General features: G+C 45.3%; 1 protein-coding gene across 1 annotated transcript in view; it reads left to right on the top strand.

Moving 5' to 3' along the window:
* The first annotated feature begins 810 nt into the window (after positions 1-810).
* Positions 811-15781, top strand: part of LOC141098266 (intelectin-1-like) — a 58235-nt gene continuing 43264 nt past the window's right edge. The window contains exons 1-2 of the mRNA XM_073585901.1: positions 811-878; positions 14908-15066. Of these exons, the coding sequence (XP_073442002.1) occupies positions 815-878; positions 14908-15066 (223 nt within the window). The 5' untranslated portion in view covers positions 811-814. The remainder of the gene's footprint in view (positions 879-14907; positions 15067-15781) is intronic.

Raw genomic sequence — 15781 nt, 5'->3', positions numbered from 1 at the left:
ATTTAATTAATTTGTTTCACTAAGAGGTATTCATGTAAAAAAACTGGCAGAAATGCAGCCCATATAGGTCATACATTACACTTACACCAACAAGTGTGCTTGGCTCCTCTTTTTGGTTTTGTATTTTTCTTCTAGGACTACAATGTTAAACTCGAATTTTCTTAAACTGGTTTTCTCATGAACAAAACTTATCTAGAGGTTCTGGAGTAGAAGAGATCATGGGCCAACACTAGCAAAAGAGGCCCCTGTGTAAGGTCGGTTTTAGACAATGTGGGGCCCTGGGCAAAAGTTTTAATATTGCACCATCACATAGAAGCATTTCGATTGTATTTACATGAGCTGAGGTCAGGCCATTAAATGAGCGCAATCAACAATATCAAAGTCTTCTTCAGCTCTTCTAAAACTCCACAGTAGAGTGCCTGAGGTGACATCATGGTCACATGACTGGGATGTCACCAAATGTCCCTTAGAAGTCTCATCATCGGAAATTAGATAATAATAGATTAGATGCAGAGCTATTATCAATTTAATTTTTGCTGTGGACGCTGGTGAACCATGGATGAGTGTTGGCCTGGGCAATTGCCCAGTTTACCCACTTCTAACGCCGGCCCTGGCCCTGTGCAAGAACAAGAAAGGACATCTGTTTTTTTGTGATTTCTGTACAGTTACCACTGTGTTCTGTATAAAAAATATTTATAATACTTAATATTGAAACGATCATTTTAGGCATGTGTTGTGATAAATATGTTACGGTATATAATATTCATAGTATTCATTGTTTTCTGTGCTTATATTTTTATCCTAGCTTGAAAAAATGTTGCTGCACGGCGTTTTAATCATCTCTTTGGCACTAGCTGGAGGAAACTGTGATATATGTAGTGAGTACTATATATACAAATATAATCAAATATTTGTCAGATGTATAGTCTGTGTTGTGAAAATATAAAAAGATAAAAAATATTAGTAGTCGGACTTGAAGATACTGTCTGAAAATTCCACAATACATATGTACTAACAGTTCAATAATAATTTAGGAGAAAATTTGACCTTGTAAATGCTTATTTTATGGTTAATTAAAGATGGTCTGCCAACCCTCTGGAACATCTTTTCTTAAAACGCTAAGTTAGGTTATTACTCTGTGATTCCTCATAAAAGTAATAATAAATTGCCAGATGGGTGTTACTATGTCCCACGCCACTAAGGTGTGTCCCACCATAATCAGCACTGATTGGACAATGTTAGAACATTTACAAAATAAGCAAATCACTTAGGCCCCATCATCAAAGTGATTATGCCTACATTTTGGTGTAAATCACTTTTGAACAGTTGCAAAACGATTACACAAAGCAGAGTTGTGCAAGACTTCAACAGCTTTTGGCGTTTTCATGCCCATTTCACCAAGCTTCTGCAGAATGTGCGGAATAGAGGCAAGATGGGGGCGTAACGCCAAAGCTCGTCAGATTTGTGGCAAACTGCCCTGATGCTCCTGATTCATTAGAAACATGTGCCTCTTAATGTGCTACATATGTGCCAAGCTCCGTGTATGACCCTAGCCTGTGCTGCTGCACAGAACCCCAAGAAGTGTATTCTAGTCATTCAAAATTGTGACATAAATTATGATGAATTTTCCGTCCAAGCTGGTCATGACATCTCTTGGCTAAGGTGTGCCCACTTTCTAAAAAGTTGTCAGAACTTTTCAGGAAAGTCTGAGAATGCCATAAGTCCCATTTTTTTTTTTTTGCACAGGTATGAGTTGCGCAAAACTCTTGCGACATTTCATGCAACTTTAACGCTGTGTTCACACACAGCGGGTTTTTTAGTGGTTTTTACCGCGGTTTTCACTATAAAACCGCTAAAAATAAGCTTCCCAGTCATTTCTATGCATTTTGCACTTTTTGTGCACATTGATGCGTTTTTTTACCGCGAAAAAAACGCATCGCGGTAAAAAACGCAGCATGCTAATTAATTTTGCAGATTTTTCCGTGGTTTTGGCTTCTTCCATGCGGTTTGAAACCGCTGCGGAGAAAAACGCATCAAAAACGCGCAAAAAAATAGGTGCAGTTTCTGGGAAGGGATTCAGGTTTTTGACCAGAAATTTTCTGCAACGTGTGCACTTAGCCTAATCCTGAATTCTGGAAAAAACTGTTTTGGACCATAGTTGTGTACATTTAAAAGGGTTGTCCAGGTATAAAATATTGGTGACCTATCACATGCACGTATCATTAATATCAAACTCCCAACTCACCCATGAGCTGTTATTAATTCTGGAGGAAGGCAGATGTAATCATTGAACAGAGCAGAACAGCACAGCTCCGTTCAATGCAAGAACTGCTGCCGAGAACTGAAGATCAGCTCCTTTTCATGAATAGAAGCAGGTATGAACAGTATTTAGTTCAATATTGTATATTTCACTTAAAAAAAACACACTATATATATACAGCAGGTGAAATAAGTATATTTCTAAAGGTGCTATTCACATGAAATTCTCAATAGATGTCAGTAACAATCCATTCAATACACACAGGCAAAGAAGGCAAAGAAATAAAACCATAGATGTCCATAAATTAAGTTATATGTAATCATTAGAAATGACACAGGGAAAAAGTATTAACACATGAAGATAGTGAGATGCAAAAAGCCATGGAAGTCATGACACCAACCTATCAGTAATAGATTTCAAAGATTTCAATAGCACCTCTATAAATATATTAACTTAGAAAATTGCTGATGTGTTCAATACTTATTTCACACACTTTGTTAGTTATATATATATATATATATATATATATATATATATATATATATGTATATATATACAGTACAGACCAAAAGTTTGGACACACCTTCTGATTCTAAGAGTTTTCTTTATTTTCATAACTATCAAAATTGTAGATTCTCTCTGAAGGCATCAAAACTATGAATTAACACATGTGGAATTATTTAATTAACAAAAAAGTGTGAAACAACTGAAAATACTGTATGTCTTATATTCTAGGTTCTTCAAAGTAGCCACCTCTTGCTTTGATTACTGATTTGCACACTCTTGGCATTCTCTTGATGAGCTTCAAGAGGTAGTCACCGGAAACGGTTTTCACTTCACAGGTGTGCCCTGTCAGGTTTAATAAGTGGGATTTCTTGCCTTATAAATGAGGTTGGGACCATCAGTTGTGTTGTGCAGAAGTCTGGTGGATACACAGCTGATAGTCCTACTGAATAGACTGTTAGAATTTGTATTATGGCAAGAAAAAAGCAGCTAAGTAAAGAAAAACGAGTGGCCATCATTACTTTAAGAAATGAAGGTCAGTCAGTCCGAAAAATTGGGAAAACTTTGAAAGTGTCCCCAAGTGCAGTGGCAAAAACCATCAAGAGCTACAAAGAAACTGGCTTACATGAGGACTGCCCCAGGAAAGGAAGACCAAGAGTCACCTCTGCTGCAGAGGATAAGTTCATCCGAGTCACCAGCCTCAGAAATCGCAGGTTAACAGCAGCTCAGATTAGAGACCAGGTTAATGCCACACAGAGTTCTAGCAGCAGACACATCTCTACAACAACTGTTAAAAGGACAACTTTGTGCAGCTGGCCTTCATGGTAAAAAAGCTGCTAGGAGACCACTGCTAAGGACAGTCAACAAGCAGAAGAGACTTGTTTGGGCTAAAGAACACAATGAATGTACATTAGACCAGTGGAAATCTGTCTGATGGGTCCAAATTTGAGATCTTTGGTTCCAACCACCGTGTCTTTGTGCGATGCAGAAAAAGTGAACGGATGGACTCTACATGCTTGGTTCCCATGGTGAAGCATGGAGGAGGAGGTGTGATGGTGTGGGTGTGCTTTGCTGGTGACACTGTTGGGGATTTATTCAAAACTAGCTGAAGAACCCGGCGCTGCCCGGGCATAGTAACTAACTGTGGTTAGTTATAGAAAATTATAATTATCCTCCATCCCATAGTCCCGTGCCCATATACCCATCACACATCCTCCATCCCATAGTCCCGTGCCCATATACATATCTGCCATCCCATAGTCCCGTGCCCATATACCCGTCACACATATGCTCCATCCCATAGTCCAGTGCCCATATACCCATCACACATCCTCCATCCCATAGTCCCATGCCCATATACATATCCGCCATCCCATAGTCCCGTGCCCATATACCTGTCATACATATCCTCCATCCCATAGTCCAGTGCCCATATACCCATCACACATCCCCCATCCCATAGTCCCGTTCCCATATACCCATCATACATATCCTCCATCCCATAGTCCGGTGCCCATATACCCATCACACATACTCCATCCCATAGTCAACCATTATGACATCATAATGAGCGGTGGCGGGGCTTGCAACCTATGATGACATCAGCGTCGCCATGGCAACCATTGTGACATCATAATGAGGGGCGGGGCTTGGCATGCACACACTGCTTCCCCAGCATGCAAGTAGGGGCATTGTGACATCACAATGAGGGGCGGGGCTTGACACATACACACTTTTTCCCCCAGTATGTAGATAGGGGCAAAATTGTTTGGTGAATTGGAATGCGCGGGGTTAAAATTTTGCCTCACAACATAGCTTAGGACGCTCTCGGGGTCCAGACGTGTGACAGTGCCAAATTTTGTGGCTGTAGCTGCGACGGTGCGGATGCCTATACCGGACATACAAACATATACACACACACACACACACATACACACATACATACACACATACACACTTTGAGCTTTATATATTAGATTGAAGGCATACTGAACCAGTATGGATACCACAGCATCTTGCAGCGGTATGCTATTCCATCCGGTTTGCGTTTAGTTGGACCTTCATTTATTTTTCAACAGGACAATGACCCCAAACACACCTCCAGGCTGTGTAAGGGCTATTTGACCAAGAAGGAGAGTGATGGGGTGCTACTCCAGATGACCTGGCCTCCACAGTCACCAGACCTGAACCCAATCGAGATGGTTTGGGGTGAGCTGGACCGCAGAGTGAAGGCAAAAGGGCCAACAAGTGCTAAGCGTCTCTGGGAACTGCTTCAAGACTGTTGGAAGACCATTTCCGGTGACTACCTCTTGACGCTCATCAAGAGAATGCCAAGAGTGTGCAAAGCAGTAATCAAAGCAAAAGGTGGCTACTAGAGTTGAGCGAAATGGGTCGAAAAATTTCAAAAGTCGCCGACTTTTGGCAAAGTCGGGTTTCATGAAACGAAACCCGACCCTAGGATGAGGTCGGCCACGAGGTCGGCGACTTACGCGCCAAAGTCGCGTTTCAAAAGTTTGTTTTGCGCTCTTTTTCAGCCAATCAGGATCCACGGACACTGTGGGCAACGTGATGACATAGGCAGGGGTCACCACCATCTTTCAGAAGGGCATGCAAGTGATTGGCTTGCTTTGGTGGGCATCACAGGGGGTATAAAAGGGCGTGCACGCCGACCGCCATCTTACTTCTGCCGATCTCAGTATAGGGAGAGGTTGCTGCTGATTCTGTAGGGAGAGCGTTAGGCAGGGAAGAAGACAAAAAAACTGCTTCTGCTGCTAGCGATTTGGCCTGCACAACACACCAGTCACTGTGTGTGCAGTGCAAGGGGAGGCTATATAGTGGTGTATCAGTGGTGTTGGTTGTTGGGCTGCCTTCTAAGGCTTCCTGACATTCCTGCATTGCTGTTTACCCACTGCTCTGCAAACTGCTTTTTTAAAAGCAATCCCAATTTTTTTTTTTTGTCCTGCTGAGAAGAAAAAAAAACTGCTTCTGCTGCTAGCAATTTGGCCTGTACAACACACCAGTCACTGTGTGTGCAGTGCAAGGGGAGGCTATATTGTGGTGTATCAGTGGTGTTGGTTGTTGGGCTGCCTTTTAAGGCTTCCTGACAGGCTGGCATTGATGTTTACCCACTGCTCTGCAAACTGCTTTTTTAAAAGCAATCCAATCTCCCTTATCCTCTAGTCACTTTTGTCACAGCTGTGCCATCGAGCCTGTGACATAGCGCTCAGATATCAGTGGGCCTCACACAATCCAAAAGTGTCCAGTGTCCACAAGTGTCTGCAGAAATTCAAAATCTCCCTTATCCTCTAGTCACTTTGGTCACAGCTGTGCCATCGAGCCTGTCACATAGCGCTCAGATATTCATTGGGCCTCACACAATCCAAAAGTGTCCAGTGTCCACAAGTGTCTGCAGAAATTCAAAATCTCCCTTATCCTCTAGTCACTTTGGTCACAGCTGTGCCATCGAGCCTGTCACATAGCGCTCAGATATTCATTGGGCCTCACACAATCCAAAAGTGTCCAGTGTCCAAAAGTGTGTGCAGAGATTCAAAATCTCCCTTATCCTCTAGTCACTTTGGTCACAGCTGTGCCATCGAGCCTGTCACATAGCGCTCAGATATTCATTGGGCCTCACACAATCCAAAAGTGTCCAGTGTCCAAAAGTGTGTGCAGAGATTCAAAATCTCCCTTATCCTCTAGTCACTTTGGTCACAGCTGTGCCATCGAGCCTGTCACATAGCGCTCAGATATTCATTGGGCCTCACACAATCCAAAAGTGTCCAGTGTCCAAAAGTGTGTGCAGAGATTCAAAATCTCCCTTATCCTCTAGTCACTTTGGTCACAGCTGTGCCATCGAGCCTGTCACATAGCGCTCAGATATTCATTGGGCCTCACACAATCCAAAAGTGTCCAGTGTCCAAAAGTGTGTGCAGAGATTCAAAATCTCCCTTATCCTCTAGTCACTTTGGTCACAGCTGTGCCATCGAGCCTGTCACATAGCGCTCAGATATTCATTGGGCCTCACACAATCCAAAAGTGTCCAGTGTCCAAAAGTGTGTGCAGAGATTCAAAATCTCCCTTATCCTCTAGTCACTTTGGTCACAGCTGTGCCATCGAGCCTGTCACATAGCGCTCAGATATTCATTGGGCCTCACACAATCCAAAAGTGTCCAGTGTCCAAAAGTGTGTGCAGAGATTCAAAATCTCCCTTATCCTCTAGTCACTTTGGTCACAGCTGTGCCATCGTGCCTGTCACATAGCGCTCAGATATTCATTGGGCCTCACACAATCCAAAAGTGTCCAGTGTCCAAAAGTGTGTGCAGAGATTCAAAATCTCCCTTATCCTCTAGTCACTTTGGTCACAGCTGTGCCATCGAGCCTGTCACATAGCGCTCAGATATTCATTGGGCCTCACACAATCCAAAAGTGTCCAGTGTCCAAAAGTGTGTGCAGAGATTCAAAATCTCCCTTATCCTCTAGTCACTTTGGTCACAGCTGTGCCATCGAGCCTGTCACATAGCGCTCAGATATTCATTGGGCCTCACACAATCCAAAAGTGTCCAGTGTCCAAAAGTGTGTGCAGAGATTCAAAATCTCCCTTATCCTCTAGTCACTTTGGTCACAGCTGTGCCATCGAGCCTGTCACATAGCGCTCAGATATTCATTGGGCCTCACACAATCCAAAAGTGTCCAGTGTCCAAAAGTGTGTGCAGAGATTCAAAATCTCCCTTATCCTCTAGTCACTTTGGTCACAGCTGTGCCATCGAGCCTGTCACATAGCGCTCAGATATTCATTGGGCCTCACACAATCCAAAAGTGTCCAGTGTCCAAAAGTGTGTGCAGAGATTCAAAATCTCCCTTATCCTCTAGTCACTTTGGTCACAGCTGTGCCATCGAGCCTGTCACATAGCGCTCAGATATCAGTGGGCCTCACACAATCCAAAAGTGTCCAGTGTCCACAAGTGTCTGCAGAAATTCAAAATCTCCCCTGTCCTATAGACACCTTGTACCTTGTTTTACATTACTATATAGTTTGTTGGATTTTGTCTACATTTCTACCAAAAATGAGGAAGGCTGGTGGAAGAGGCCGTGGAATTGGGCGGGGGTTGGCAGCTGGTAATGATGGTGTTGGTGGTGGATCTGATGGTAGTGGCAAGAGCAAAATAGGACCGAATGCAGGAGGTGCTGAGCCTGCGTCATCGTCTGGCTACATAAGGCCTCGAATGCTTAGTTTTCTAGGAGTTGGCAAACCGCTTTTAAAGCCAGAGCATCAGGAAAAAGTTTTGTCTTACATTGCTGACTCAGCCTCCAGCTCTATCGCCTCCTCTTCTTCAGTTGTAAAAAGTAAAAGCACTGAGTCGTCATTGGAGGCTCATGTTCATGAACCACACCTTTCCTTGTGTCCTTCACCCCAACCAAGATTGAAGGATGACGCAGGCCATACTACTGATTACTCCATGGAGCTGTTTTCACATACCATGCCTGGATTATCAAGTGAAATGGTGAATTACCCAGGCCAAGATGAATCTGACATGGAGTGCACTGATGCACAGCCGCTGATGGATGATTCTGCTGGTACATTCACTCAGAGCACTACATTGTCCTCGCAGTGTACAGAGCCAGATTCTGACCCTGATGAGACTCAGGTGCCCCTTCCCGCACACTATACCACCATACACGGTGACACAGAGGAAGGTGCACATGACATAGAAGAGGAGGTGATGGATGACCCAGTTGTTGACCCAGATTGGCATCCATTGGGGGAAGAGGGTGCTGCTTCCAATAGCTCAGATGAGGAGCATCCACAGCAGACATCGACATCGCAACAGCTGTTATCTGGCAGGCCCGGAGCACTCCAAAGACAGGTTCCAAACATCAAAAGAGTTGCTGGACAGCTTGTCCAGAGGGTCAAAAGATCACAGCGTGCTAGGCCGCAAAATGTCTGCCAAGGTAGGAAGAGTGCAGTGTGGCACTTTTTTGAACAAAATCCTCATGATCAGGCCAAGGTTATCTGTAAGAAGTGCGCAAAGACCTTTAGCCGAGGGAAAAATCTGAAAAATTTGAATACCAGTTGCATGCTTAGACATTTAACCAGCATGCACTTGCAAGCGTGGACACAACACCAAACCTCAAGTGCCACATGTGCAACTGATCACAACGAAGGTAGTCAGTAACGCTACATTGTTTCCCCCACTGTAAGCCCACCGGTTAGCACAGCAGCAAATGTTGAGGTGTCGTTGCAAGGCCACAGCAGTCAGGGAATCCCACTGTTATATCAACGAAAGACTGATTCTAGGCCATCAGAAAGAACACCAACTCCATCACCATCATCAACCCTCTCTCAGTCCACCCTGTCCACCGCTACTTCCACCATATGCAGCTCTAAAGTCCAGCTCACCCTCCCAGACACTATGAGTAGGTCAAGAAAGTACTCAGTCTCTCATCCGCGTACACTGGGTTTGAACGCCCACATTGCCAAACTAATCTCGTTTGAGATGATGCCCTTTCGGTTGGTGGAAAGCACAGCTTTCCGCGAACTCATGGCCTATGCAGTACCACGCTATGACCTACCCAGTCGCCACTTCTTCTCTCGCAAAGCCATCCCAGCCCTCCACCATCATGTGAAAGACCGCATTGTCCATGCACTCAAGCAGTCAGTGAGCGGAAAGGTGCACCTCACAACTGATGCATGGTCCAGTCGGCATGGCCAGGGCCGTTACGTGTCCATCACTGCGCACTGGGTTAATGTGGTGGATGCAGGGTCCACAGGGGACAGCGGTGGTGGGACAGTGCTGCCTAGCCCACGGTATAGGAAACAGTTGGCTGTAGGCGTTCGACCCTCCTCCTCCTCCAGAAGCGAAAGCTCGTCCACAGAGCGCAGTCGTACGAGCACTCCATCTGCAGCTGCCACTTTTGCACACGATGTGTCCCCCTATCGAGCAGCTAGTGGAAAGCGTCAGCAGGCTGTGTTGCAGATGATGTGTTTGGGCAACAGACACACCGCCGAGGTGCTGGCCGAGTACTTGAAGCGACAAACTGAGTCATGGCTGGGCAGTGTACATCTTGAGGCAGGCAAGGTAGTTAGTGATAACGGCCGTAATTTTGTGGCAGCCATAGCCCTTTCAAAACTCAGCCATATACCTTGCTTGGCTCACACCTTGAACCTGGTGGTGCAGTGCTTCCTCAAAAATTATCCGGAGTTAACAGCCCTGCTCCAGAAGGTGCGAAGACTGTGCGCGCACATCCGCCGGTCGCCTGTACACTCCGTTCGTATGCAGAAGCTGCAGCGATTGCTCCACCTTCCCAACCACCGCCTCATTATCGACATTGCAACAAGGTGGAACTCCACCCTGCACATGGTGGAGCGGCTGTGCGAGCAGAGGCAGGCATTTGTGGGAGGATACACGGCCAGGCACTTTGAGAGCAGACATGGAGTTGACAGGTGTGCAGTGGTCGAAGCTGAAAGACCTCTGTAAAGTCCTTCAGTGTTTTGAGGAATGCACACGGCTGGTAAGCGCAGACGACGCCATCCTAAGCATGAGCATCCCACTTATGCGTCTGCTCTTGCAAACTTTGACGCACCTTAAAGAGCAGGCGTCTGCAGCCAATGTTGATGAGGAGGAAGAGGAGGAGGGAATCCTTGATGACATTCAGCCATTGTCTGCTCAGGGACCTCTCCTGGACGAGGTGGAGGAAGAAGAGGAGGAGGAGGATGATGATGGGGATGATTACTTAGGGGAGGAGGATGCATCTCGTGGGGCAAGTGAAAATGTTGGCGTGGCAAGGTCTGGTACAGGGTTTGTGCGTGACTGGAGGGATGTGGATTTGCCAGAAAGTGCTCCTCCAACCAGCACTCGCAGTGCATCATTGACACCGGGAACATTGGCCCACATGTCAGATTATGCCTTGCAGATCCTAAAAAGGGACCCACGCATTGCCAAAATGATGAACGATGACGACTACTGGTTGGCCAGCATCCTGGATCCACGCTATAAAGGCAAATTACAAAACATCATGCCACAGGAGAACCTTGATCTAATATTGACTAATAAACAAGCAACTCTGGTAAATCAGTTGCTTGAGGCATTCCCAGCACACAGCAGCGGTGATGGTTCTCACACGAGCCGTACGGGCCGGGGGCAGCTTGGCAGAGGTGTTCGTGGTGCACACAGCAGAAGTGGCGTTGGAGACAGGGGTTTCATGTCAATGTTGTGGACTGATTTTTCAAGTACCGCTCACACAACTGGTAATACTGCATCGATGGAAAGTGACAGGAGACAGCAGTTGTCAACTATGGTTACAAACTACTTTTCCTCCCATATCGATGTTCTCCCACACAGGTCATTCCCCTTTGACTATTGGGCCGCTAAACTGGACACCTGGCCTGAATTGGCACAATATGCCTTACAGGAGCTCGCTTGCCCAGCTGCAAGTGTGCTATCGGAAAGAGTCTTCAGTGCAGCTGGATCAATCCTGACAGAAAAAAGGACCCGTCTGTCAACCCAAAATGTGGATGGTCTAACCTTCATTAAAATGAACCACGCATGGGTTTCCAAGGATTTTGTCCCACCTTCCTCTGATGACACATAGGGTGACAGAAAAATGGCTTGCTTTGGTCCACCTCTTCCTGGGACTTGACCTATTTCACCTTTTGCATCAGCTGAATGTCCAACATCAACATATGCCACTTTCTAAAACTCCCTAACTGTGCTGCCTCCCCCCCCATGGCCGGGGTCACCACCTAGCGCACGACACCGTGCGAGTGCCGTTGCCCTGGACAGGTGGGTAGCCCGACACTTGGGCGCGGGCACTGGTACAGGGTCCTTCATAGTGCAATCAAGTGTCTCTGACGGTGGTGGTGCACACCCGCCGTCAGACACACCGCCGTACTATGAGGGGCCCAGTGCCAGTACCGACGCCCACGAGTGGGCCCCCCTTGCTTGGGCAGGGCCCCAGCATTTGCAATCTTTACCTCTCCCTGCTCCTCCGCTGTGTAGTCTGGGCCGTCAAATCCATACTGTGCCTGACACCGTCTGAGCCTGCCAGCTGATGTATAGACATATATTTTGAATGTGTACGCTATCCATACATGTTATCCGGGGAAACGGTACCCTTTCTAACCTTTGTGCAATCACGTGCAATCCATACTGGGCCTAACACCGTCTGAGCCTGCCTCCTGAGACATATATTTTGAATGTGTACGCTATCCATACATGTTATCCGGGGAAACGGTACCCTTTCTAACCTTTGTGCAATCACGTGCAATCCATACTGGGCCTAACACCGTCTGAGCCTGCCTCCTGAGACATATATTTTGAATGTGTACGCTATCCATACATGTTATCCGGGGAAACGGTACCCTTTCTAACCTTTGTGCAATCACGTGCAATCCATACTGGGCCTAACACCGTCTGAGCCTGCCTCCTGAGACATATATTTTGAATGTGTACGCTATCCATACATGTTATCCGGGGATACGGTACCCTTTCTAACCTTTGTGCAATCACGTGCAATCCATACTGGGCCTAACACCGTCTGAGCCTGCCTCCTGAGACATATATTTTGAATGTGTACGCTATCCATACATGTTATCCGGGGATACGGTACCCTTTCTAACCTTTGTGCAATCACGTGCAATCCATACTGGGCCTAACACCGTCTGAGCCTGCCTCCTGAGACATATATTTTGAATGTGTACGCTATCCATACATGTTATCCGGGGAAACGGTACCCTTTCTAACCTTTGTGCAATCACGTGCTATCCATACTGGGCCTAACACCATCTGAGCCTGCCTCCTGATGTATAGACATATATTTTGAATGTGTACACTATCCATACATGTTATCTGGGGATACGGTACCCTTTCTCACCTTTGTGCAATCACGTGCAATCCATACTGGGCCTAACACCGTCTGATCCTGCCTCCTGATGTATAGACATATATTTTGAATGTGTACGCTATCCATACATGTTATCTGGGGATACGGTACCCTTTCTCACCTTTGTGCAATCACGTGTAATCCATACTGGGCGTGAGAACGGCTGGCGAGCTGTTAAGCAAGCTACAGCACCTGTGGTTTGCACACGTAAGTTTTTCATTTTTTCAGGAATGACGGTTAGGCCTAATTCCGGAACTGCGGTTGACCTGCACTTACTGGGAAATCATTGTTCGCGGGTAATAATTGTAATCAGTGATCCCCATCACTAACGTTGTCAGCGGGTTATCTGCACCTGTAAGCGACAAACGCTGGCCTTTTCAGTGTAGCGCACATGCAGCCACGGACATGTAAGGGCATGACACACCAGTTATTGGCCAATCTCATGTGCCAGAGCCTCACGTGTCCCTCTAGTAAGCCGGACTCGGACCGCGGGGCATGACGGAGTCTCGTTCGTTAACGGAATTAAGCTTGCAATGTGTGCATCTGTTCTGTAGCTGGCATGGTTGAGGTTTCCCAGGTGGAGTCGAATTTAACCGTAGGCTCCACTCCTGGTGGTGCCCTTCTGGACATTCCTTTAAGGTTCAGCTTTGCAACCATACTGCCCACGTAAAACAAACACTTTGCCTTCATGAACGCTGTTTGGAGGGTCATGACTCGTGGGAATAACGCCGCCCAATCAGTTAACCAGCTAGAGAGATCCTTCGTTGCTCCCAAGCATGACATCACACTCCCTAGGAAGAAGGTAATGCCACTGTGGCGACCGTACTCCTGGGGGCGACACAAGTGCACTGATGCTCAGCCACTGCTCGATGAATCTGCTGGTACATTGACCCAGACCACTAAATTCCCCTCGCACGCTACACGACCTGAATCTGACCCTGATGAAACTCAGGTTACCCTTCCCATATACTGTTCCATCTTACACGGTGACAAAGAGGAAGCTGCAGATGAAAGTGCAGGTTCGGCCCACCCGCCATCAGACACACCACCGTACTATCAGGGGCCCTGTGCCAGTGCCGTCGCCAACGAGTGGGCCCCCCCTGCTTGCTCAGGATCACAGCACTTGCAAAGTTGAAATACTGTGCAGTGAGATGGAAGATGGGGACGACGAGGAATCCAGACAAGTACAGGGATTCCCTAGCGAGGAGACTTATTTGATTGTTTTCAATGTTGGGACAGCAATTTTTGGGGAGCACTATACTCTGGAGAATGATAGATGGGGCCCACCATACACTGGAACATTCCAAAGGTGGACATCAGACACTGGAGCAGCATTTACAGGGCCCATTATACACTAGAGCATTAGAAATGGGGCCCATTATGTTTGGAGCATTATTTGGGCCCATAAGACAGTGGAGCTTCATCCATGGGGACCAACATATACTGTAGCATTATGTGGAGCTCATCATATACTGTTTCAAACATTATATGGGACCAATGATTCTGTATGGAGAAATAGATGGGCCTCGTCATGAGATGTAAAAAGTGAGGTATTTTTCATTGTACTATACCGCTATTTCTCTGCCGTATCGGAGCATGATGAGTTGTGGTATGTGTTAAAGGGGCGCTCTTTCGCCCAGGGCACATGAAAACCTGCAGCCAGCCCTCCCCCCCCACAACTTTAGCCAAATAACCCCCATTTTTCAGTGCGTAACTTGTATTATGAAGTTAATTAAGGTTGACAAGCTTAAGTAAGAAGAATTGATGCTTTTGGCATTCAAATGGGCACTGTTGGTGTGTTTCCTGTCCTCCTCTCACTGCCGACTTTTATTCCCCATTGACTTACATTGGGTTTCGTGTTTCGGGACGACCCCGACTTTTCCCTATAATCGGACGATCTTGCTCGACCCGACTTTTGGAAAAGTCGGGTTTCACGAAACGAAACGCGACCCTAAAAAACCAAAAGTCGCTCAACTCTAGTGGCTACTTTGAAGAATCTAGAATATAAGACATATTTTCAGTTGTTTCACACTTTTTTGTTAATTATATAATTCCACATGTGTTAATTCATAGTTATGATGCCTTCGGGGTGAATCTACAATTTTCATAGTCATGAAATTAAAGAAAACTCTTTGAATGAGAAGGTGTGTCCAAATTTTGGGACTGTACTGTGTATGTATATATATATATATATATATATATATATCTCATATGATAAAATAATAAATTGATGTATATGATATAACATGCTCCTGTTTTCTTAGAGAAGTTGTCTATGGCTGACATGAAACAAAACATTCAGAATATGTTGGCATGCTGGGACAAAGACGATGGTTATAGCTCCCAGTCAAATCCCACTGGAGGATCAGCTCATGGACACAGGAGCTGCAAGGAGATTAAGAGTTCATATTCATACACTGAAGGTGATATTTTTATACATATGATTTATGGTACTTTTAGGGGAAGTCAATTCACAAGATTTTGAAGTGCATTTCTTGTCATTTGGGACTAGTTAATCATAAAAGTATTTAAAAGGATGGATATTGAGACTTATAGCAAACTTAGAAAAAGTCAAACAATGCAGAGATAATCCCATAAGACAAAGTTTATTCCATCATTTGTAAAATAAGGCCTACATGTTTTAGCAGGTTATGCCATGTTCATTTATAATAGGCCTCTGACACCTTCCACTACAGGCAATCCACCAGATGGAGACCCAATTTGGAGTCTCCACATTTAAAAAAATAATTGTCACAGAGCACAAAAGTGGCATCAATTTCCACAGAGAAGAAACACAGAGAAGAAACAAGTCCCATCGGGCGATGCCTGCTACAATGACAGTGATTGACACATTAGCCAATGATGGGACAGTAGTAGTCCCAACATCCGGCTATTGTGTTGAATGTAAAAAAAAACATACATACTACATACATACTACATACATACTACATATATACAACATTCATACAACATACATACATACTACATACTACATACATACTTCATATATACTACATTCAAACAACATACATGCATACTACATACATACTACATATATACTACATTCATACAACATACATACATACTTCATATATACTATATTCATACAATATACATGCATCCTACATACTACATACA

This window comes from Dendrobates tinctorius, unplaced genomic scaffold (genome assembly GCF_039654945.1).
Source record: "Dendrobates tinctorius isolate UK_male_01 unplaced genomic scaffold, ASM3965494v1 ptg000089l, whole genome shotgun sequence".
NCBI classification, from domain to species: domain Eukaryota; kingdom Metazoa; phylum Chordata; class Amphibia; order Anura; family Dendrobatidae; genus Dendrobates; species Dendrobates tinctorius.
Note: the sequence above shows the minus strand (reverse complement) of the source record. Positions and strands in the feature narration are given on the sequence as shown.